This window comes from Urocitellus parryii, chromosome 1 (assembly GCF_045843805.1).
Source record: "Urocitellus parryii isolate mUroPar1 chromosome 1, mUroPar1.hap1, whole genome shotgun sequence".
Taxonomy (NCBI): domain Eukaryota; kingdom Metazoa; phylum Chordata; class Mammalia; order Rodentia; family Sciuridae; genus Urocitellus; species Urocitellus parryii.
This window is the reverse complement of record NC_135531.1, coordinates 212,279,199-212,305,757: the sequence shown is the minus strand read 5'-3', so window position 1 is coordinate 212,305,757 and position 26,559 is coordinate 212,279,199. Positions and strand designations below refer to the sequence as shown.

At 39.7% G+C, this 26,559-nt stretch overlaps 1 protein-coding gene across 1 annotated transcript in view; it reads right to left on the bottom strand.

The window, feature by feature from the left end:
* Positions 1 to 26,559, bottom strand: part of Upp2 (uridine phosphorylase 2) — a 53,353-nt gene that overhangs the window by 6,152 nt on the left and 20,642 nt on the right. The window contains 4 exon segments of the mRNA XM_026401472.2: positions 11,051 to 11,197; positions 19,452 to 19,465; positions 19,467 to 19,662; positions 22,059 to 22,170. Of these exon segments, the coding sequence (XP_026257257.2) occupies positions 11,051 to 11,197; positions 19,452 to 19,465; positions 19,467 to 19,662; positions 22,059 to 22,170 (469 nt within the window).

The window sequence follows — 26,559 nt, the reverse complement described above, 5'->3', positions numbered from 1 at the left end:
TTTTGTTCTAATATCTCTTTTTGACTTTATCAATGATCATGGTGCAGTTTCCTGAGCTCAGTACCCTTCACTGCTGGGAACAACAGAAGAATGTAAAAGCAAAATTAAAGACAAGCTTCTTCTACCTTTTATTGAACAGTTATAAAGTAATATAATGGAGACTGAATATATCCCCCAAAGTTACAAGTATCTGTCAGAAGAAATAACGCTGAATTCTTCTTTTACACTAAAGAAAGCCACTGTGAGTTACAGACAACTGAAGAGATTGAAGAGGATTTCAAGCAAAACCCAATCTTAGACAAATATTAGGTTTCATATAATTTTTTTATATGAAACACAAGGAAGTGTCAAAAGGCAGCAATGTCTTTGAAAAACAGATACAAATCATATCTATCTCAAATTCACAATGCAAAAGGATTATTATCTTTAATCAGAATGTTAGGGGCTTAATTAATGTACATTTTACTTTAAGAGAGGGACCAGATGTGTGCATCTTATTAAATGATAATATATTTATTCCGCATTATACAGTGTTTCCATTGTATATTCTGACATTATTCTGTAGGGTCAGCCTTCGGATATAGAACATCGGTGATTTCCACTATTTCTCTTCACCCAAATCTTTGTGAAGAGAGCACTGGATTCCTAATTCTCTTGTCCAGAATAATGACATCAGTAGAGCAACAGTGACTTACAATGTTAGTAGCCCTATTCCAGGGAGTTTGCTCACCTATCAAGAGACCCCATAGATATAACAAAGGAGGTATTTGTGTAGACCTCATAGAAAAGGGAAACCTTGACCTTTGGGGAAACTAGAAGGCACTCCTGTTTCAGACAATGCCAAGCTACTAATATATCTGGGCAATGAGGGATACAGTTTGTTATAGACATTTGGTATGGCCAAGAGCATCTAGTAGCACTTCTTTTCATTCATTCAGCAAAGAGTTTTTGAATGCACACATGAAAGACATTATTCTAAGTGCTGAGAATATAGCAATGACAAGCAAAGTCCCTGTTCTATGGCACTTACATCCCAATGGAGAGAGATAATAAATACGTAGCATTCTGCATTAATATACGAAAAGCAATGTATAAGTTAATATATAAACAAATCAGAAATATAGTCAGTAATAGTAAATGTGATGCCCAGAAGTGAAGCAGAATGACAGTGTTAGTGGGTTTGTGCAGTGACGCAAAGCTTCCCAAGGGGGCGAGATCTGACGTTAACTGTATAGAGAAAAAGTGGCAATTCACACACACCTGAGACCTCGCCATGCTGGGTGCAGAAAGATCTTTTTTTCTACATGGGTCCAAGCCTGTGAGTGATTCCTCTGAATTAGGACTATCGGTCCCTAGGAGTCCCTTGTTTATATTTAATGTTATTGATAAGCTAAAACTAATAGCATGAACCTTGGTACAAGTTCTGTTTGTTTATGTAGTCATTGGGTCGTATTAAAGAGACAGAAATAAAAAGGTCATATAAGAAGGCTGAAAGAGGCAGTCTGGGGTGGGCCACTGCTAATAGTGGCAAGGAGGAGGTTGTAGGTGGGGACAGGCCTGGGAGGTTAAAGGCAGTCACAGGTTCTGGGCTTTTTTTTTTTTTTGTGCCAGGTGAAATATCTCTTCCCATGTTGCTTATCATTGCTATACACCCTCCCTAACTTCCTCTGTGTCAGCAGCTGCTTGTGAATGTAAGATTTTCTGACTCACACAGAGTAGGTTGTAAATGGGTTAAAATGAAAAGGTGCCAGGTGCCAGCTCCAAGCTTCACTGCTGTGGGGGAAGGATGTTATGAAGTGGTAATGAAAGATGGGAACATGATTGTAACTTATGCGTGAGGCTTTTGTCTGTGTACTTGATGGCTGATCTTCCAAGGGGCAGCTTACCAGGAATCCACCTTTTAAAACAGTGATGTCTGAGGGAGATAAAGAGCCCCTGTCACCAGGAAGAAATTCGGATAGAAATATTGCCAAGAATGACCGAATTACAGAGTTGCAGATGCAACCTTTAGTGTGAATGTTGGCAGCCCAGAGGGGTCTGCTGGATGAAAAGCCTGCAGCAGTGGCCTGGAAGAGAGCTATTTGAGAGATGAAATCAGCTACCAGCAGCTTCTGTTGCAACAAAAAAGAAAATGCAGCAGGAGGCCAGGAACCACTGAAAGGTAGAGGAAAGTAGCCAGGAAGGCCACCTGCAGGTGGCAGGTGGTAGGGAGAGTGAGGTCACAAAGATTTGCAGCAAACAAATAACAGAATTTGCAGCAAATCTCATAACAGAATAATTTCTCTCCAGTTTCTGCAACATTCTGAAGAGAGAAAGACTCGTACCTTGAGCTCACAAGCCCTGAACTCTCCCTAGCTGCCAATAGATGCCTTCTAAGAAAGAACTGATGGTAACACCACACTTAGGCCTTGGGCCGCATTTGGTAATTTAGCATTTTATGTTTAACTAAATCAGTTACCAGATTTGGTTCATTTACATATGAGTTTGGAGACATATGTAACTCAGGTGATCACTCTTTTCTACACTTAAGAAAGCAGAAATATCCAAATACACATGTCCCTGCAGGCTGTGTGCTGATTAAAGTGCAGCTCGGCAAGATCAAGCTATTCCACTCTTACCCAAAAAGGGGTATTAACAATGACCTTCCAAAGAGCACAAGGTTGCATTTGCTGTTCTTCACGCAGATAGCACAGGGATTTACATGCACATGTATGCTGAGATAAGAGTAAAATATATTGTTTTACAACTAATCTCTTCCTATGAACCATAACTTAAAAGAATATATTCCAAAAATGTTATCACACTTTGCATATAATGTCTATATTAAAATTGATAGTCTATATCAGAATTCAAATTCCACTTGTGATAAAATGAAGCATTATTTTGCTGTGATTCTTCACTTCTTCAAAGATTTTATTCTCAGGGGAGCAAAGGCTACGTATATTCTTGTGGTGTATGAAGGACATGGACAATAGGCCCCAGCAAACTTCCCTTAAACTGCTCCCCTACCCTAAATGAGCCCACCACCAAAACTCTTCCCATGACCTAGCCCTGCTAAATCCTATGAAACCCAGACTCTCCTTGGAGCCCGTCACCATTTCCCCTCGAAAATGTGCCCCTCTGTTGCTTAATAAAGCATCTCTGGTCCACTGAGCTCTGCCTCCCCTTTTCTTTTTCTTTTTGTATTCTCTTTCATGTGCTTTTGTTTGGTGCTGAAACACAGGAACCAGAGTTTGGGGGTCTTTCCCCTTCCCTGTCTTAAGGAAACTCTACCACTTTTTCATATTTCCCTCTCATATATCTCCCTCTCTCTCCCTCCCTCCCTCTCCCTCTTCCTCTGCCACCCCCTCTTCACTTTATACTCAAAGTCTGGCACTTCTCTGGCTCTCTGAGTCCAGGGAAGCTCCTAGTCATGGCTAGCATGGCTGAATTCTCAGACTGACTTTTTTTTTCCTCTCCTTCTCTTTCCACCTTATGCTCAAATAAGAAGGCCTTCACGAGTCCTGGGCTAGATTTTTGCTGACTTGCTGCCATGTGGATGGAGCAAGGACCTGGTTCGGGCCCTTTATTAATATTAGAGGCATCCTCCTTCTAACCTTACCCTCTCCAATTCCTTCCTCCTCTTATGTATTCAGACTTCCAGATCAGAGATCCCTTTCTGCCATTTTGTTCCCATATGCAACACCAGCCTTCTCATTCTTTGGAGAGGTAAGATAACTTCTGGTCTCTTGCAAAGGTAACCTGCCCAAGATGCTCGCCTTTTGGCTCACCCAGACCCTGGGGGTCCTTCACCAATGAAACTGAAGGAGGGAACACCTCTCATTCTCTGGTGGAACTCTGTCTGGTAACAGAAGACATCGAGAGATGCCTTGATCTTGACTGCCTCCCCAATCAAACCTATCCAACAAGGGGGCTCCCACAGGACTCCCCCTTAGGTTGTCTCACTGCTCATCTGGACCCCAGGGTTCTCCACCAATCTGGCCACAATCTAAATTAGGCAACCTAAGTCAATGGCCTGAATTTGAAATTCAGGACCTTTGGCCTCCAAATCCTCTAAGACTTAGACAATTTCCTCCAATGAAATGGCAATGGCCTGAGGTTCCTTACCTCCAAGCTTTCTTTTACCTTTGCTCAAGGCCCTCATTATACCAAACTTGCTCTCCTCTACAATTAATTCTCACACATGCTCCACTTCATGAGCCCCCTAGATCAGGTTCTGACCCTAAGCATCCTTCTTCATTTACCACCCCTGAAATAGCAGATGAACTCCCACCAAAAGTAAGTAAAGCTAGAGGCAATAAAGGAAAATTTCATAGACAGTGATTCCTGAGAGACTGTCAAGAGTCAAAATTTTTTTCTGAGTCAATTTGAGACCCCTAAATCTTCCTAACCTCCTACACAGGCAGACTTGATCTGTGTTTCTGTATCTTCTAGTATGATTATCTAGCACCAATATTTATCCCTCATAGTGGCCTAAAAGATGTAATGTGGCACATAAAAGTCCTAACTAACTTTACTAAGAAACGCCTAAATAACAGAAATAAAGGAATCTATACTAACCACAGAGATTATGCCAATAAAATGGTATTTTGTAAAAATCAGATGACATTAGATAGCTTAACTGTATCTTATGAGGGGGCATCTATGACATTATTAAACTAAGTGCTGTGATAACTCCCGCAATGTTAAAGATTTACATTCCCCAATAAATGCCTTGTCCTCACTGGCCTTGTTTTGGGAACAACTTCTTAGATCTTGTACTTCCTAGTGAGAGATTAATGGTTTCTATTATCTTCATGATATTCATTGACATGTTCCAGATGCTGCAACATTTATTTTGTATTAATTTCATTCCAGTACTTATGTCTTTTTGTTTTTCTCATAGGAGCATTACAAACTGTTGATAACATTACAAACTGTTCTTTATGAACCAGACTTTTGCCATGAACCCCTTGACTGACCCAGAGATTCCTAAAAGAAAAACCCAAATCGCTTGCCTCACATCACCCCCTCTCAGCTTGAAGCAGCCAGAGCGGTTGTTGTCCATTTTCTCTTAAAGTAATATTTCCATTTTCAAAAGGGGGATTGAAGCTGAGGGACAAAAAGACAGTCAATGCCAATAATAAATGGTTGGGTCAGAAAGATGGGGGCTAATTCAGAAGGAAATAAAATGCTAATATATCCAAGGCCCTTCCCCTCCTCTTTCACCTGTTGCCAAGGACACTTGCCTCCAGGGAATTGTTGTTAATGAAGTACCTCCTGGGTGGCTCCTTTCCTGCCCATTTGGACAGATGTGGAGAGGCACCTCTGGGAAGGTTCTTTCCCACCTTTTGGCCACTAATCACATATGCAGGATGGGGTGAAGAGAGAGACAGGATGTGGGGAGGAGAAAACATGCTACATGTTATATATAATGAATCTATCAAATAGGCACACTGTGTTGACCCCCATATGCTTTCTTTTCAAAGAAGCAATTTACCTGCAGCCTTGTCTGGTCTCTGAGGTCAGGATATGTCACATTCCTTAACAAACTACCTGTTCACTGCAGAAAAAAATGCAGACCCAAAATAATGTTTCTAAGAGGAATCCAAGTTTCCCTAAAGGAAGAGATGTTTGTGACTAGATCCTGAAACTGGGAGATTCTCAAGATAGAGCTCCCCTAGCTTTAAAATTAGACTGCCTTCTCTAGACTCTCATAAAGCACATTTCTTCTGTATTCCCCTCATCTGGCAGGAACAAGACCAGAAAAATCTGTCTCAGGTAATTAAAGTAAAACTACCCCTCATCTATCCTAGTTCAGGAATCCAAATGATTCATTTTCTCTAGTGGAGACATCACAAGAGCACTAATAGCCTTGTCTTCCACTTCAAATTGAGGAGCATCATATGAAATCATGGTCCTGTGAGTAAGAGAAACCAAAGGGAAAAACGGAATATGTAAGAAAATTTAAGGCCAAAACTAGCTGGCAAATGTCCTCCCTTAAATTAAAATAGTTATCAAAAAGTTAGTATCCTCCATTCTGAGTGAAGCCCCAGCCAGAGGTCAAGGAAGGAAAGGTAGAAACTGAAGAAAAAACCAAAAGTGTCACTTTTAAATCCAGGCCACTTGTTACCATGATGCTTCCTTAACAAGTTTCCCCCTAAACATGACCACACAGTGAAGCAAAATAAAATGGTCAAGTCTTCTTTATCTTGAGACTCTTTATCTACGGATTTCAGGGCTCTCTCATCTTTCCAATATCTAAACTAATTCTAATCTGAGACAAAAACTGAACCCTGATCTTATAACAGCTGTCTCTTTCTCCCTCTCTCTCTTTAAAATCTCTTATTTTTTTAAATTGTATATTTTTGAGCTCATGATTTTATGGTGAATTCACATTTGAACCTGTATGCCTAAATTAATGTATATTTTCTGATCAGTCTTATTTTATCTAACTATAGAGGATTTTGCCCAGAGGACAATTTTCAAGGATAAGCTCTCAAATAACATTGGGAAAATTTCGTCTTACAACAAACAGCTACAAGATCTCTATCTCCTGTCTATTGTGTCTATATATGCACACTTGTGTGTTGTATTATTTGTCTACATATATGCTTGTGTCCACATATCATGTACATGGTATCAAAATTGCTATAGAAAAATGAGCACTCAGAAATTATAATTTAAATGAGAAATGGATCCAAATATCTTTGAGTTCACATGGCTTAAAAAGTTCAATTTAAATTAGGTAAACAGATAAAAATAAAAATGTCTTTAAAATTAGTAATGCAAGTCTTTACAAAGTTAAAGTGCTAACTGCTAAATATAAAATCAAGTGCTCTTCTTAAATTCTATAAGGGGATATATTGAAACTTTATGTATGTTTTCATAAATTGGTAAATAGAAAAATGTTTAAGATTGCTTTGTCTTCTTCACCGAAAACAAGGTTACTAAGAATTAAGATTCAGCCAGTTGGGCTTCAATTAAAGTACCATAAAAACAAAGTATTTCATCTTATTAAAGTGGAATAATTTGTCTAAATTTAGAAATTTCATAAGGGTTGTTTCAGAGTGTGAATTAAGAAAAGGGTAAACAAGCTAGGAAATAGATACAAGAATGTTCTAGGCATGAAAATATATTTTAATACAGAAAGTAGAAGGAAAAATTAATGTTTCTGGATAAGAAAGTCTTTGTGTGGTAAAGTAAAACATTGTAAAATGTCTAAGTAAGTTGCAGAAGGTTTGTGGAGGGTAAATTTCAAAAAGTTTGTGTAACTATGTTAGTTATGTATAATTAGCACAAAGTCATTTAAGGCTTTTTCCTAAGGTCAATTATTAATGTACTGATATAAACCAAAGTTTGATCCTCTATGGTTTAAAGTAACAAAAACATTAATCTGCTATTATCTATCAAGATAATTTCTTGTGTCATCCTCTATGGGTTAAAGTAACAAAGATTTTATAAAATATTAATCTGCTCTTACCTATCAAGATAATTGCTTATGTTTGTTAAGTTTTATTCATTAGAGCAACTGGCCTTAAAGGAATTAGGGTTTGTAAAATTCTAGCTAAACAACAACTGTTATTTTACAGTATTATATTACATTACAGATTCTGGATCTTTCTTTAAAAGCTAAACTTGGTCAATATAAAATCATCCGTGTAATTATGCTGCTATTACTGTCCTCTGTATATTAAATGTATTCATATATTCCAAGTACATAAGTATATAAAGTATAAGAGTTAGATGAGCATTTTACTGAGCTGTTTTTCTTCAAACTAAGGTTTAAAGTAAAGGTTTGGGATTATAAAAATTATGTTTCTTAGTTCTTAGCTATTATACAAACTCAATATGTTTTTACTCTTGTTAATTTCATTTTGTATTTTCCTTGTAAACTTTTAACTGTTGTCCATTAGTGCCTTACAGAAATACAACTTTCAATATAACAACCTTAGTTAATTTGAGATATCAGGCCATCATCTATAGATAAACAGGATGAAAGGCTAACTTCCAGTACTAATACTGACCCCAATTAAATAAAAGGGTTGAATGACTGTAAAGTTATAGATATTAAAATTAAAACCCAGTTCTCTTACTTTAAGATTGCTGAAACTGGCTTGCTGGATGTTTAAGTATAAAGCTTGGAGATTAAAGTTAAGAAAGTAAAAAGGCCAAGAAAGAAAAAAAATAACCAATATTTGGCTCTTGCCCTCTGAATCAACTTGAACCCAGAGAACAAGGGAACTTCTCTAAGGGTTCTTCAACTCTGAGCCACGTGACCTCCTGATCAGGGGATCCATAAGACTCTGGAGAACAGAAAGCCAACCAGTGCACATGCTGCAGACAGGAGGGTCATCAGAAAAGGGAGACCTTGCTAATGCTTCCAAGGGAAGCCACATGGTCAAGGAGACCCTGACACAACCTGGCAGATGGTACTAAAGGAGCTAAGGGGCTACTCACAAGTTCCCAAGAGTGACCCCCTGAGGGAACTCAGCTGAATCTTAACAAGGTCAATTTGATCAGCTTGGTCTTAAACACCTAGGAAAAATAGTTATAACCAAAGTATAGCCATGCCTGAGCATTTAAAAGAAAAGACGATGGTCTTTTGTAATAGAACTTAAGACATACACTTGTGTCAGCCCCACAGCCCTGGTGCCATTCAAAACACTGAGGAATTTCTTTATGAGGCTAACATTTACCCCTGCCTACCAAAATTCAGACTGGCCTCTGCACGTTGGTCTTCCTTACTCCTCAAATTGATGTTTTACCTAACAACCAAAGTTTACCTATCCTGATAACAGTGCACACCAGACACAAGAGAGCCCTTCAGTTTATTCCCTTACTCATAAGGCTAGAGATATCTGCCAGGATTGGCACAGGAGCAGCAGGATTAGGAACTTCTATTTACTACTATAAAAAAACTGTCAGTACAGTTTATTGAAGACATCGAACAGGTTGCTGATTTGGTACTAACTTTACAAATTCAACTGGATTCCCTGGCATCTGTGGTCATGCAGAATCATCATCAGGGTCTAGATCTCATTACTGCTGAATGAGGTATCCTCTGCCTCTTCCTTGAGGAAGAATTTTGCTTCCAGGTCAACCATCAGGACTGGTAAGGGACAAGGTTAAACAACCACAGGATCAGTATGAACAATAGAGATGAGAAGAAGCCAATGCCTAAAACAGTGAACAGCCTGGTTTCTTTCCCTCTTAACCTGTTAACACTCATTTTTCTTGTAATAACTTTTTCCCCTGCTTTGTTAACACCGAAGCAACTTCTTGATAAGGTGACCTGTCTAGCCCAGACCACCTCCCCACAACATGCAGAAACCATTCTCCTCCTTCACTCACAATGTCATTCTCCTGAGCCCCATAATGAAGAAGTCACCCACAACAATGTCAAAGTTCCCTCCCTCTACACTCCCTTTAAGCCACAACCACCAGGACTGTATAGGAGCCTAACATACCTCCCACCTCCTTATCCTCTTCTAGCTCTCTGGCAGGAGGATATCCTACTCTGCCCCTTCTCAGCAGGAAGTAGCCATATATGATAATGTCACCCCAACTCATGATACCCCTATCAGAGTCTGGAATAAAATATACAGATAATAGCCCCCAGCAAATTTCCCTTATACACAACTGTTCCCCTACCTGCCCACCTGCCCCATCCTAAATGGCCCACCACCAAACCTCCTCCCATGAATGGCCCTGATAAACCCTAGACTTTTGTTGGAGCCTATCACAGACTCTTGTTGGAGCCTGTCACCATTTTCCCCTTGAAAATATGCCTCTCTATTGCTTAATAAAGCATCACTGGTCCTTTGAGGTCAGCGTCCATTTTCTTTTTCTTGTTGTATTCTCTTTCATGTGCTTTCAATGTACTGCCAACATTATGGCCACTCCCCAGCCAATTTCTAATGTTCTAATAGAGACTCACCCTCTCAGCCGTGTCTGCAGTTGTTCTCCTTGTCATCTCATCCATTGCATGGCTTTAAGTGCCACTTACATGCTGTCTGTCAACGTGTACTTTTATTCCTCCAGTCAAACCCCTCACCTGAACATTAGATTCACAGGTACCCCTGCTTACTTGGCCTCCATTTAGATGTCACTACTCCCACATCTTCACCTCAATTTTCTTTCCCCAATTATAGTAACCTTGTCCATAGTTTATAGCCTAGTGTTTAGGTCATAAACCTAGGGGACATTCTTGGTTCTTGCCTTTCTCCCAAAATTTGCATCAAATTATCAACACGTCTTGTTGGATTTATCTTCAAAATGTTTCCAAAACCTAACTGCATCTTCCCTGCTCTACAGCTTTCATCCTGACCTGTCACCTCTCACTAGCCTGGAGCATCAGTCTTCTCATTCCTGCCCCTGCTCTGTGCTGGGTCCTGGTATGTCTTTATCTCAGCAGCCAGGGTGATCCTTCTAAAATACAGGTCAGATCTGCTCACTCCTCTATTCAAAGCCCTCCAGGGGCTCCAGTGTCACTCATAGTGAACACTACCACTCAATCTCCATGATCTCACCCCTCCAGGCCCTCTGGTCTCCAATTTGTTCCTCCAGCATGCTCTGCCTCCTCCTTATGATCTTAGATTTACGTTTACCAGAATGTGCTTCCCATGTGAGGTCCACATGACATTTTCTAAAGTGTCACCTTCTCCTACCCTTCCCTGACTGTGCTAATTAAAATTATGATAGATGGATTACTTTAGGAATACCTTATTTGCATCCTGTCTCAATAGATTCAATTGTAATAGGAAACAGCATCCACCTCCAAGATTAAAAAAAAAATGTCTGAACTTATTGTCAAAACTTCTGCTTTATCACCAATGAGCTGATGCATTGGGGCAACTTGTTTTTTTGACCCTTGAGGTGTTTCCTCAGATGCGTAATCAGATTAATGTCCTGTGCACTCACAAAACATTCTGAGATAAGTTATAAACAATTATAGGGCATCCTTTCAACCCAAAATAATATATGGCTGGATCCCCTGTTTCTTCTTCTGAAGAATGAGAATAGCTTTAGTAGAAAAGATTGGGACCCTCAGTATTAATGAAAAGTTTACCTTTTAGAGCACACAGACCACACATGGCTGCAAACACTGTAGATTCCATTTCAATGTTCCTCACACCAGCTTTTTATGTTCTTTTCAAGTAATCTAACTTCTTTTCCTTAGAAAAGGAGCACAATGCTCCATCTAGTCAACCTTGGCCTGAAAGAAAATGGAGAACATTTAGTGACCTCATAGCCCAGCAGAGCAGTAATATGGTCAGGAGGTGCTGGCTACAGCATCTTTAGGTATCTCCACCCCTTGAGCCTGCTCCCCAGGTGCAATAAACCTGGCTGCTGAGTCTTCCCAGCAGAAGACACCATGGAGCAAGGCTGTGTCTGACTCAAGAGTCTCATAGGAAGAGCACAGCATCCAGAGCTGTGCCCAGTTCTGGGGCCAGTAACCCCTGAGTGACCTATCACCCAGCATCGGGCCTAGAGACTTCAGGAACTGGGGTCTTGCTGAGAGAGCTACCCTTCCAGAGAAGTCTCAGTGATGGGGAGATGGCCAGGTAGAAGAGCTGGGAGAGAAGAGGCTTCATGCCCCAGTGAGACTCCTAAGGACCTGGATGGGATTTGGATACTGCAGCACTCCCTATGGCCATTGGGACAGCAGCAGCCAGATGCAGGCAATTAGGGGTCCACTTTCCTCCCTTCACACTCCCCTTGGGTTGCATGCCACCCCTCTACACTCACTTTTTCTGCTCCAGATTGCTCTCAGTGTTCATGGATCACTTTGTTTCACTGGGGTCAACTAGTGGGAACAGAAGGAAGTAGATACACCCCCAAGACAGAGCTCTTCTCCCCTCCACACTCCTCAGGAGGCCTAGCTTAATAATATTTTGTCGAGCAACCTGCCGAGTGACAGAGCAGCTACACGTGCCTGCAGGGAACCCGGACCTGCGACCCACCAGTAGGACAGGCCCCTCCCCCAGTGTCTGCAAGGTAGGGGGGACTGTGACCACCGGCAGATCAGGCCCAGCAGCCTGCTGAGGGGCGGAGCCGGCCCCTCCCCCAGTGCCTGCAAGCTAGGCGAACCTGCAAACAAAGGGCAGGTCAGGCTCAGCAACCTGCCGAGTGACAGAGCTGCCACACGCGCCTGCAGGGAACGCGGACCTGCGACCCACCAGCAGGACAGGTCCAGCGGCCTGCTGAGGGGAGGAGCCGCCCCCTCCCCCCGAACCTGCAAGGTAGGCAAACCTGCGACACATCTGGAGGTTAGGCCCAGCAACCTGCGGAGTGACAGAGGTGACCCTTGCGCCTGCTGGGTAGGCAGACCTTTGACCAACCAGCAGAGCAGACCTAGGGCCCGCCAGCATGGTAGAAGGATCACACCAATTGGAGGAGGATCACAGCCACTACCTGCCCAGCAAGGGTGATTTTTCAACTATACAAGAGCAATATAAATAAATAGAGGGAAAATTTCAAAAACACAACAGTTTCACCAAGCACAAAGAAATGCCAGCAGTATGAAAAGACAAGGAAAGAAAGGACCACAGGCAATGCAGGTCAACTCAACATTAGAAGAGGTAATAGCTGCAACAGATGGAATGTCAGATAGAGAGGTCAGGATATACATGCTTCAGATGATCTGGAGTCTCAAGGAAGACATGAGACAGCAAAATCAGACAATGAAAGATCACATTGACAAGGAACTACATAAACAAATCCAGGAAGTAAAAGATCAATTTCACAGGGAGATAGAGGTAATAAAAAACAAACAAATAGAAATCCTAGAAATGCAGGAAACAATAAACCAACTTAAAAACTCAATTGAGAATACTACCAGCAGAGTGGATCACTTAGAAGATAGAACATCAGACAATGAAGACAAAGTATTTCAACTTGAAAAGAACATAGACAGCTCAGCAAGTCTGCTAACAAACCATGAGCAGAACATCCAAGAAATATGGGATAATATCAAAAGACCAAACTTAAGAGTCATTGGGATACAGGAAGGCACAGAGCTCTAAACCAAAGGAATAAACAATGTATTCAGTGAAATAATACGAGAAAACTTCCCAGACTTGAAGAATGAGACAGAATCCCAAATCCTAGAAGCCTACAGGACGCCGAATGTGCAAAATCATAAGAGATCCACACCTAGACACATTATAATGAAGATGTCCAACATACAGAATAAGGAGACAATTTTAAAAGCTACAAGGGAAAGGAAGCAGATTACATTTAGGGGTAAACCAATCAGGATAACAGCTGATCTCTCAACACAGACTCTAAAAGCTAGAAGATCCTGGAATAACATATTTCAAACGCTAAAAGAAAATGGGTTCCAACCAAGAATTGTGTATCCGGCGAAATTAAGCTTCAGGATGGAAGATGAAATTAAAACATTCCATGACAAACAAAAGTTAAAAGAATTTGCAGCTAGAAAACCATCTCTTCAAAAAATCCTTGGCAAAACACTACAGGAAGAGGAAATGGAAAACAACAATGAAAACCAACAGTGGGAGGTAGGACAGTAAAGGGGGGAAAATAATCAAAGAGGAAAACAAATCAGGTTTAATAGCATTAATAAACAAATTATGGCTGGAAGAACAAACCATATCTCAATAATAACCCTAAATGTTAATGGCTTAAACTCACCAATTAAGAGACACAGGCTAGTTGAATGGATCACAAAACAAGACCCAACAATATGCTGCCTGCAGGAGACGCATTTGATAGGAAAAGATATACATAGACTGAAGGTGAAAGGTTGGGAAAAATCATATCACTCATATGGACTGCGGAAACAAGCAGGAGTGTCCATAGTCATATCAAATAAAATAGATTTCAAGCCAAAGTTAATCAAAAGGGATAAAGAGGGACACTACATACTGCTCAAGGGAACCATACACCAACAAGACATAACAATCATAAATATATATGCCCCAAACAACGGTGCTGCTATGTTCATCAAGCAAACTCTTCTCAAGTTCAAGAGTCTAATAGACCACCATACAATAATCATGGGAGACTTTAACACACCTCTCTCACCACTGGACAGATCTTCCAAACAAAAGTGGAATAAGGAAACTATAGAACTCAATAACACAATTAACAACCTAGACTTAATTGACATATATAGAATATACCACCCAACATCAAGCAGCTACACTTTTTTCTCAGCAGCACATGGATCCTTCTCAAAAATAGTTCATATATTATGTCACAGGGCAACTCTTAGACAATATAAAGGAGTAGAGATAATACCATGCATCTTATCTGATCAAAATGGAATGAAACTGAAAATCAACGATAAAAGAAGGAAGGAAAAATCATGCATCACTTGGAGAATGAACAATAGGTTACTGAATGATCAATGGGTTTTAGAAGACATCAAGGAGGAAATTAAAAAATTCTTAGAGTTAAATGAAAACACAGACACAACATATCAGAATCTATGGGACACATTGAAAGCAGTTCTAAGAGGAAAATTCATTGCTTGGAGTGCATTCCTCAAAAAAAGAAAAAAACCAACAAATAAATGATCTCATACTTCATCTCAAAATCTTATAAAAAGAAGAGCAAAACAACAGCAAAAGAAGTAGAAGGCAAGAAATAATTAAAATCAGAGCTGAAATTAATGAAATCGAAACAAAAGAAACAATTGAAAAAATTGACAAAACTGAAAGTTGGTTCTTTGAAAAAATAAATAAAATTGACAGACCCTTAGCCATGCTAGTGAAGAGAAGAAGAGAGAGAACTCAAATTATTAGCATATGGGATGAAAAAGGCAAGATCACAACAGACACTTCAGAAATACAGAAGATAATCAGAAATTATTTTGAATCCTTATACTCCAATAAAATAGAAGATAGTGAAGGCATCGATAAATTTCTTAAGTCATATAATCTGCCCAGATTGAGTCAGGAGGATATAGACAACCTAAACAGACCAATATCAATTGAGGAAATAGAAGAAACCATCAAAAGATTACCATCTAAGAAAAGCCCAGGACTGGATGGGTATTCAGCAGAGTTTTACAAAACCTTTAAAGAGGAACTAATACCAATACTTTTCAAGCTATTTCAGGAAATAGAAAAAGAGGGAGAACTTCCAAATTCATTCTATGAGGCCAACATCACCCTGATTCCGAAACCAGACAAAGCACTTCAACGAAAGAAAACCACAGACCAATATCTCTAATGAACCTAGATGCAAAAATCCTCAATAAAATTCTGGCGAATCAGATACAAAAACATATCAAAAAAATTGTGCGCCATGATCAAGTAGGATTCATCCCTGGGATGCAAGGCTGGTTCAATATATGGAAATCAATAAATGTTATTCACCACATCAATAGACTTAAAAATAAGAACCATATGATCATCTCGATAGATGCGGAAAAAGCATTCGACAAAGTACAGCATCCCTTTATGTTCAAAACTCTCGAAAAACTACGGATAACAGGAACATACCTCAACATTGTAAAAGCAATTTATGCTAAGCCTCAGGCTAGCATCATTCTGAATGGAGAAAAATTGAAGGCATTCCCTCTAAAATCTGGAACAAGACAGGGATGCCCTCTTTCACCACTTCTGTTCAACGTAGTTCTCAAAACACTGGCCAGAGCAATTAGACAAATGAAAGAAATTAAAGGCATAAAAATAGGAAAAGAAGAACTTAAATTATCACTATTTGCAGATGACATGATTCTATACCTAGCAGACCCAAAAGGGTCTACAAAGAAACTATTAGAGCTAATAAATGAATTCAGCAAAGTGGCAGGTTATAAAATCAACACGCATAAATCAAAGGCATTCCTGTATATCAGCGACAAATCCTCTGAAATGGAAACGAGGACATCCACTCCGTTCACAATATCCTCAAAAAGAATAAAATACTTGGGAATCAACCTAACAAAAGAGGTGAAAGACTTATACAATGAAAACTACAGAACCCTAAAGAGAGAAATTGAAGAAGACCTTAGAAGATGGAAAAATATACCCTGTTCATGGATAGGCAGAACTAACATCATCAAAATGGCGATATTACCAAAAGTTCTCTATAGGTTTAATGCAATGCCAATCAAAATCCCAACGGCATTTCTTGTAGAAATAGAGAAAGCAATCATGAAATTCATATGGAAGAATAAAAGACCCAGAATAGCAAAAACAATACTAAGCAGGAAGTGTGAATCAGGTGGTATAGCGATTCCAGATTTCAAACTATACTACAGAGCAATAGTAACAAAACAGCATGGTACTGGTACCAAAACAGGCGGGTGGACCAATGGTACAGAATAGAGGACACAGAAACCAACCCACAAAACTACAACTTTCTTATATTTGATAAAGGGGCTAAAAGCTTGCAATGGAGGAAGGATAGCATCTTCAACAAATGGTGCTGGGAAAACTGGAAATCCATATGCAACAAAATGAAACTGAATCCCTTTCTCTCGCCATGCACAAAAGTTAACTCAAAATGGATCAAGGAGCTTGATATCAAATCAGAGACACGGCATCTGATAGAAGAAAAAGTTGGCTACGACCTACATGCTGTGGGGTCGGGCTCCGAATTCCTCAATAGGACACCCATAGCACAAGAGTTAACATCTAGAATCAACAAATGGGACTTACTCAAACTAAAAAGTTTTTTCTCAGCAAAAGAAACAATAAGAGAGGTAAATAGGGAGCCTACATCATGGGAACAAATCTTTACTCCTCTCACTTCAGATAGAGCCCTAGTATCCAGAGTATATAAAGAACTCAGAAAATTAGACAATAAGATAACAAATATCTCATCAACAAATATCTCAATCAACAAATGGGCCAAGGACTTGAACAGACACTTCTCAGAGGAGGACATACAGTCAATCAACAAGTACATGAAAAAAAAGCTCACCATCTCTAGCAGTCAGTGGCAAATCAAAACCACCCTAAGATACCATCTCACTCCAGTAAGATTGGCAGCCATTATGAAGTCAAACAACAATAAGTGCTGGTGAGGATGTGGGGAAAAGGGTACACTTGTACATTGTTGGTGGGACTGCAAATTGGTGCAGCCAATTTGGAAAGCAGTATGGAGATTTCTTGGAAAGCTGGGAATGGAACCACCATTTGACCCAGCTATTCCCCTTCTCGGTCTATTCCCTAAAGACCTAAAAAGAGCATGCTACATGGACACTGCTACATCGATGTTCATAGCAGCACAATTCACAATAGCAAGACTGTAGAACCAACCTAGATGCCCTTCAATAGACGAATGGATAAAAAAATGTGGCATTTATACACAATGGAGTATTACTCTGCAGTAAAAAATGACAAAATCATAGAATTTGGTGGGAAATGGATGGCATTAGAGCAGATTATGCTAAGCGAAGCTAGCCAAGCCCTAAAAAAACAAATGCCAAATGTCTTCTTTAATATAAGGAGAGCAACTAAGAACAGACTAGGGAAGAAGAGCACGAGAAGAAGACCAACATTAAACAAGGATGAGAGGTGGGAGGGAAAGGGAGAGAGAAGGGAAATTGCATGGAAATGGAAGGAGACCCTCAGGGTTATACAAAATTACATACAAGAGGAAGTGAGGGGAAAGGGAAAAATAATACAAGGGGGAGGAATGAATTACAGTAGTGGGGGTAGAGAGAGAAGAGGGGAGGGGAGGGGAGGGGAGGGGGGATAGTAGAGGATAGGAAAGGCAGCAGAATACCACAGACATGAGTATATCAATATGTAAATCAATGGAAATGTAACTGATGTGATTCTGCAAGCTGTATACGGGGTAAAATGGGAGTTCATAACCCGCTTGAATCAAAATGTGAAATATGATATATCAAGAACTATGTAATGTTTTGAACAACCAACAATAAAAAAAATAACCAAGGGCAAAAAAAAATATTTTGTCATCATCTGTCATTTGCACAGTCTTCTTTTGGGTTCCTTTTGCTTTCTTTACCCCCTCTCTTCTCTCTCTTTCATCTCACTTTCACTCTGGCAGTCTGCTTCTCCCTGTTCTCTTCTCTTTAGCACTGCTGACAACACTTCTAACAGCGTTATCTAAGCTGATTCAGACTCACCCACCACAAAAGCCAGGCAGGTAATGTCAATGAGATGGTTTGCCTAGTCCAAAGGCAGAAGTGTCACCAGTCCATGTGGCCCCAGATGTGGGCCAGGGCTTGCTTGGTCTGCCATGAATATATTATTTTCTATTACCTTATATTATTTCTTTTTAAAATTTTTTTCTTAGTTGTAGTTGGACACAATACCTTTATTTTATTTGCTTATTTTTATGTGGTGCTGAGGATTGAACCCAGGGCCTTGTACATGCCAGGTGAGTACTCTACTGCTGAGCCACAACCCCAGCCCCACCTTATGTTATTTCAAAAAGCTAAACGTCTGGATTCTCATATAAAATCTCTAGAAAGAAGAAATGTTGGAAAAATAATTCATTTAAAATTCATTTAAAAAATACTGCATAGCCATCCCCCTCCCCCCCAAAAAAAAACCAACATTGACTCCAACAGGCCACAATGTGCAAGCTCTATCTTAAACACACTGCTGGATAACCCTCCAGATGAAGGGTCTGTGAGCCAGAGGCTTAGGATAGAGGGCTTTAATCTTATCAGATCCAACACCACTCCTATTTATAACTAATATGTAGTGAAACACCTTTAATAACCCAAAGAAAAATGTATAAACAATGCAACCTATGTCCATTAATGATTTTTAAAAATTCAGTATGAGGTCTAATACAGAAGGAAAACTGGTTCAGAATGAAGTCAGAAGATGTTGATACAAATTTAACTATACTGCAAGATTTCCTGAATGCGTTCCACATCTTGGTACGAACCCTGTAGATTCCTTCTTCTGGAATGAACAAAGTCTGTCCTTAAAGGACTTCTGCCTAACCCTTCACCCCTTAGACCAGGAGCTGCTACTTAGCAATGACCTTCAATTTGTCTCTAAACTTGGTGAGAGAACCCTTTACTCATGGCTGAGAGATAAAGGCACCACTCTGAGACCACCCCATCCCTGTAAGATTTGTTCCCTCAGACATTTCTTTCAATTTCTTGGTCCCCACTCTTGCCTAGATACCAGATCCCTTTTGAGATAAGGGTGAATGGCAGAAACATAGAAGCAGCGTATCTCCCTTCTCCTAGAGGCACCAATTTAACTTAAAGGCATGAACAAGAGATAAGATTCTGTGAACATCACTAATTGCATTTTAGTATTCAATTTGTTCTTGGAGGATTAAACCCACTCTCAGTATAAATTAATTCTGCATATTTCTCTGCTGCTTATTAGGCCCTTATGTTGCTATGCTTTGGTAAGTTAAAAGGCTGTTTTCGTTCCTTTTTTAATCCACAGCTATTAATTTTATAAAGTGGGATTTTTAATACAAATTATGGACTTGAATAACAAAGAGTTGCTAACATTTTCCTGTTGCCTTCACAGTTTATAAATTCTTCTCACCTTCATAAAAATCATGTACACGTTGTATGTCCAATGAGGGTTGGGAAGTTGGGAATTTCTTTGCTACAGTTGAACAGTTCTTCAGCCAATTCCTTGTCAAGTTCAGTACTCCGAGTGACAACATTGTCCAAGATAACCTGCTCAAACCAGGGCTGGAAGAAGGAATCTACAGCTGTATCTGTTATGACAACAGACCCTGGTGCAATCCCTAAAATATGGGAATAAATAAGTGATTACAGAAGAATATCATTTAGCTCTTACTTTTGTGACACATAGTATGTAACCTATTCTGCCAACATTAATTAATGTTGGTGGCTAATGATCCTCCCTGTTTTCATCTTTAAAATTATTTTCTTTTCCAAATGCAATTAAGTAACATCCAGAATAGGCATTTCCATTTGCTGTCTTTCCAGATTCACATTTACAATGTGATGGGGTTTAGATTTCAAGACAAACATGACTCTTGGACATGCAAATTAGTACCAGCCTTCAGGCTCAAATTTGAATAAATTAGGTCAGGAATAAACTAAATGAGACTGCCAGCAAGTAGCTTTCATAAAGTGATGTGACTACTTGATATTTAATCTCCTCTGCAACTCCTTGATTACTATAATTTCTTGGCATCTCCCTCCTCTTTTCCTTCTGATTCTCATCACATTCGCTCCCTCTCCTCCCTGACTCCATGTAAATTAGGCCACTTGGCTGACCTTACATTGCTACAATCTGGCTTGTTCAGGGGACTTGGGCTTACTGCAGGAACCGTTTCTGCCAGCCACTGCTCTCCCTGCACTCATGTCCTCCCTGACACTTTTTCACCACACTGACACCAATTCACCCTTCAAGTCCTTCAACAGGTCTGAATCCATGCAGGAAAATTAAAAAAATAAATAAATATAAACAACTAAGAGGCAACACTATAGGTTACATTGAATTTCCCAGGCCCAGATGTGACGCAGCTCTTGATTCGTTCTGATTGCTATTTAGAGCCTGAATAAGGAGACATCTTGAGACTGCCCTAGACTCTCTCTGTCTTAACACTCATCACATTTTTACAGCTACTTGTTTATCTGTTTCTCTGATAGAACATAAAGTCTATAAAGACACGAATAATATCGGTTCATTGCTGTCCCCCAGGTCTCACACTGAATTGATCACACTATTGGTACTCAGTAGAAATTTATTGCACGAGTAAATGCTTCCATAGAGATGTTATAGAGCACAGGGTCTGCAAACTCTAGTCTACAGGCCGAATCCTACCTGTCTTTGTAAATAAAGTTTTGTTACAACATGGTCAGACCCATTCCTTTACATAATGGCCTCCACCATTTTCAAGCTATTACATGGATCACAGAAGTTGCAATAGAAACCACTCTGTGTGGAAAGTCTGAAATATTTATTACCTAGACATTTATAGGAAAAATTTTCCAGTCCCTACTATGAAGCATAGCCTGGTCCTGGGTGGTATAAATTCCACATCAATCAAAGTAGAATTAATTATAGAACACTGTAGCAGTCACAGCTACAAACCCAAGGTGGCCTCTGAAGATAGAGCTTTCATGGGTCAGATCCTTTTAAAATGAGACAAACAAGTGGTTTCTTGATTTGTTTACAATGTCCTAAGAATAGGAAAGCAATTGAGAAGGAGACTGAAATGTGTACACCCAAAATGATGTTATTCACATGCCAACTCAATGCTTAGATGCACTAAAATATCTATGTCATGGTAAAAGTCTCTAGAAGGTAAAAAAAATACTATTTAACCAAGTACTTTTTCTTTGCCAAGGTGAGTTCACCCACTTAAGGGGTGATCATATTAGCAAAGGGATATGCTATATCTCTTTCATCTCCAAATGCCATGTTGCCTAAAATAAAACAAACAAATAGATCTTATTTATAATCTAAGAGTGCTTAATGAGGATATAACTCCCAAATGAAGGTGTTCACACCAATGCACTGGTTTAATTTGACAGCATTCATAAACCTTCATTGAGATTTTGGTAATGTCTGCAGTACATGTCATGTTGCCATGGAACAAATGACCATGATTATGAGCTGGATGGTCACCAGAGTGTCTTGTCCAAGACAGACACTCATTAATATCAAACAGCAACTGCAATAGTCAGGATGGTATCATGCAGACAGATCCTTGTATCCCACAAGAATTATGAGCGACCTTAGGAACAATGTTATCCCAGATGCATTATTCCCTACTGCTTACTTGGCTGATAAAACAGGCATATCTTTGAAATTTTTTAAATGGAGAACACTTATTTCTGTCACTTAGAAAATTTCTGAGCCAGTCTCAAAACTTGCTCTCTACCCTCAACACATATTGTGAGCTATTCTTCCATTCTTTCCCATATGAACATCAGAGATCATTTTGGCAGTGAACAATGAGATCTCTCTTTCCAGGTTTCCATGGAGAAAAAAAAAAAAGAAAAATGCAATAAATTTCCTTCAATTACCTCAAGCCCAGCCTCCTGACACTTTTTGTCCCACCTGGGTTTCTGTTGGGATCTGAGTTTGTGGGTGTATTTTGAATGAACGGGAGAATGTACATAAAAGTCTCTCAGTTTTAATGGTAAAAAATCAATCCAACTCACCTATTCCCCCCTGATGTACCAATTCTGATACTGATGACATCACAGCACCGTGCATGATGTAATAATTTGATGAGTTCATGAAGCATAATAGAAATGGAGGGAATACCAATGCCATACTGTTAAGAGAAAAGAGGAAGTCGTCATACATCTCACAAATGGATACGTGAACGGGACATATTTTCTTCCTTCATTACAAGTTAACAGCCCTCAGATAAATTTACATAATCATTAAGACTTTGCCAATGCTAAAGAAAACGTAAGTCATCTCTGACGCCTACGTGACATGCTGACGGATGTGTCCATCTGTGAGGATCAGAGAGAGGCATCTTGTTGCCAGTTAAACTGAGCCCAGTCCTGCTTGTCAAGAGCAGAAGTGGGAAATGGTGTGGTGTACAGGTGTGTCAGGGCATTGGTCTCCCCCTTGAGTGCTTTCTGATAAGCTTATGTAAGGAGCTTTTTGCACAATTGACTTAATATAGAAGAAACATAATTTGGGTTCATGCCCTTCTCCACCACAGTAAGTGAAATAGGAAATCCATTTCATGGTTCTCATGTGGCCTCGTTTACTTGGCACAATTCTGTTTGAGTTCTGAGGGGTTCCTATGAATTTAATTCCCACCTAAGAATCTGAAACTTATTCTGAACATGTGGGTGAGCTTAAATTGCTGTAGATCATGACCAAAGCCCTGGTTTTCTTCAGTATTTAGAGCAGTAGAATTAATGTCACTAGAAAAAGGGTTAACACAGTCTAGAGGATTTAGTGGCTCTTGATGGTTATACTGTGCTCTAATAACTCCCCAGAAAGATTTTCCATTTAGTAATTTGTAGAAACTGAAACAGTTGTATTTTGATAGCTACTTTATTCCTAATATAACAGCAGAGAGTCAAATGTATTTCTCTATGTATTCTACTCTGAGGCACAAAGACTTTGGAAAACCAATGAAGCCAGGTCTATGGTGTTTTCTCTTGGCTTCCTTCCTTCTCACCATCAAGAATATTAAACTATGGAAAGTTTGAACCTCTGGGTTCACCATTTTTTGTTATCCACCCAATATGCCCCCAACTTCAAAATGCTTATAAGCCTCCTAGGACGGATCAGGAATCAACCCTGTACCAATTTGAATATTCAAGATTAACACAGGGGCTGGGGATGTGGCTCAAGCAGTAGCATGCTTGCCTGGCATGCATGCGGCCCAGGTTCGATCCTCAGCACCACATACAAATAAAGATGTTATGTCCGCCGAAAAACTAAAAAAAAATAAATAAATATTTTAAAAAAATTCTCTCTCTTTCTCTCTCTCTCTTTAAAAAAAAAAGATTGGAGGAAAAGATGGCAGCGAATGGAGTGCATCACCCCCTTGTACCGTGTCACTGTGCGGGAGAATGACGAGATAGAACAGCTAAAAGCTATCTTGTTAGGAATCTCCAGCAAGATTGGGGTGCTCCAAAACCTAGAGGAAGGATTTCCATCGCCCGAGGATCGGTTACTGGGGCTCAACCGCAAGCGATTTGTCCGCATGGAGGGTCAAGCTGCTTATTCAGCAAATCACTGCTAGAGACTGCAGCGCGCCAAGAAACGACGAGCTAGCAACACAAAGATACGGCGCTGCGGATTCTGCAGGCTCCTGCCGGCTGTGCCCTCACTGTGCTCAGTGCTGAATTCTGGGTTTGAGACAGGGGAAGGAAGTGGTCCAGTTCGGTTCTCCACACAGGTCAGACCACGGAGGAAGCCAGCGGCCACCATCTTGGAGAGCTGATGTCACCATCGCCTGTTTTCCACTGATGGCAGCTCATTCAGTGATAGAACAGGTCTGTGACATTTAGTCTATCTCCCATACAGCCGGGAAATCACATAAAATCTCTCCCCGGCTTCCCGGGGGCGGGATTAACAGAGTGAGAGTGAGCAGAGGGGTGGGGGAAAGGCAAGGGCACCCGACCCCCAACTCCTCCCTCCCATCATCGGTGAAAACAAAACCTGTTTCGCCAGCTCTAGAAGGAGGGGCTAGCGGAAGGAGTCAAAACAATAAGGTGCCAGTTCCCAAAAGCCTCGGCCCAACGTCCTGGAAACTGCAGGCACAGAGTGCAGTTTGAACTGCTGAGAGGTAGCACACAGGGATAGACCTGGCTGACAGGAGAAGCCAGAGGACAAGAAACCAGGAATTAACCTAAGCTAACAGATTTTGAGAGACACCAGTGGGGGGAGGAGGGAGCGGCCTCACACGGACTGTTTCCTACAGCCAGAGGGCAAAATGTTGGCCCAGAAGGTTCAGCACTGCCTACTGGAAGCAAAGAAAATAGAAGCCTAACAATGTCCCTTTTTTAAAAATTATTATTATTTTTTAAAATTTTATTTTTTCTTTTCTACAGTTATATTATTTTTTTAATGTAATTTCTATTTTACTGCATTTTATTATTTTTTTATTATCATTTCCATTTCTTTTCTTTTCTCTTTCTTTCCTCTCTCCCTCTCTCTTTCTTGGTTTACTTCCTTACCTTTTCCCCATCTTTCCCCTTAAGCATGACCACCCAGATTACATACAACTTACTAAATGCAAATAGATGAATTCTACAAATCGGTCCATAATCCGCCTAAGCCCTTAACTACCCCCAAGTAATCCAGTCTATTCTCTTGTTAATATCTGCCTCCATCTGAGCAACCCCCCAAAGAAGCTAACATATACTAACCTCCATACCATCAAAGCACCCGTCCTCAACATGAAATCCTAAGTTCAAACCTCAATTCTATACATGCCATCAAATTCTGTAGGCCTCTAAAGAAACTAATGAATTTACCTTAAATCACAATTAAATCCAACATCTCTGAACATTGTCTCCCAACACAAAGGAGAGATATTGGAACTATAAAAACCAAAACAAATTTAAAGAAGAAAACAGAAACACAACAGTCAAACAGAGTTGGAAAGCAACGTGAGCACCATGAAAAAACAAGGGAAAAAAGGATTACAAACAATGCAGGACAACTTAAATTCACAGGAGAACCTAGAGGCCTCAGAAAAATGGTGAGAGAAAGAACTCAAGGCATACCTAACTTAGATGGAACGGAATCTTAGAGAAGACTTTAGAAAGCAAGTCCAAACAATGAAAGTATATTTTGAAAACGAATTAAATAGGCAAATTCAAATGGCAAAGAACAAACTATACCAGGAGATAGAGATTTAAAAAAAAAATCAAACAGTAATCCTAGAAATGCAGGAAACCATAAACCAAATTAAAAACTCAAACGAGAATATTACAAATAGACTGGATCAAATAGAAGTCAGAACATCAGATAATGAAGACAAAGTGTATCAACTTGAAAAGAATATAGTCAACACAGAAAGGATGCTTAAAACTCACGAGCAATCTATCTAAGAGATATGGGATGTCATAAAAAAAACCAAACTTGAGAGTCATTGGGATAGAAGAAGGGATAGAGGTTCAAACCAAAGGAATGAACAACCTAATGAATGAAAAATCCTAGAAAACTTCCCAGATATGAAAGATGGAATGGATTGCCAAATCCTGGAAGCCTACAGGACCCCAAACATACAAAACCGAAATAGACCAACTCCAAGACACATAATTATGAAGATATCCAACATACAGAACAAGGAGAGAATATTAAAAGTTATGAGAGAAAGAAGGCAGATTACATCCAGGGGTAAACCAATTAGGTTAACTGCTGATTTTTTATCACAGACATTGAAAGCAAGAAGATCCTGGAACAACATATTTCAAATGCTGAAAAATAATGGATTCCAACCAAGAATACTGTATCCAGCAAAATTAAGCTTCAGATTTGACAATGAAATTAAAATATTTCATGATAAACAAAAGTTAAAAGAATTTGCAGCCAGAAAACCAGCTCTGCAAGGCATTCTGAGCAAAATACTACAAGAAGAGGAATTGAAAAACAGCACACAAAACTAATATTGGGAGGTAACACAGTAAAGGGAAGAACAAAAAATATAACCCAAAAGGCAAAAACTAGCCAAACTAAAATAAAAAAATAAATAAACATGACTGGAAGCACAAACCATATTTCAATAGTAACCTTAAATGTTAATGGCTTAAATTCACCAATCAAGAGACACAGGCTAGTAACCTGGATTAAAAAAAACAGATCCAACAATATGCTGCCTTCAGGAGACTCATATGATAGGAAAAGACATACACAGGCTGAAAGTGAAAGGCTGGGAAAAATCATACCACTCACATAGTCCTCAGAAGCAAGCAGGAGTGGCCATACTCATATCAAATAAAATCAACTTCAAACCTAAGTTAATCAAAAGGGATAAAGAAGGCCACTATATACTGTTAAAAGGAACCATCCACCAACAAGACATAACAATTATCAATATGTATGCACCAAACAATGGTGCTGCAACATTCATAAAACAAACTCTCCTCAAGTTCAAGAGTCAAATAGACCACAACACAATAATTATCGGTGACTTCAACACACCGCTCTCTCCATTGGACAGATCCACCAGACATAAGCTGAA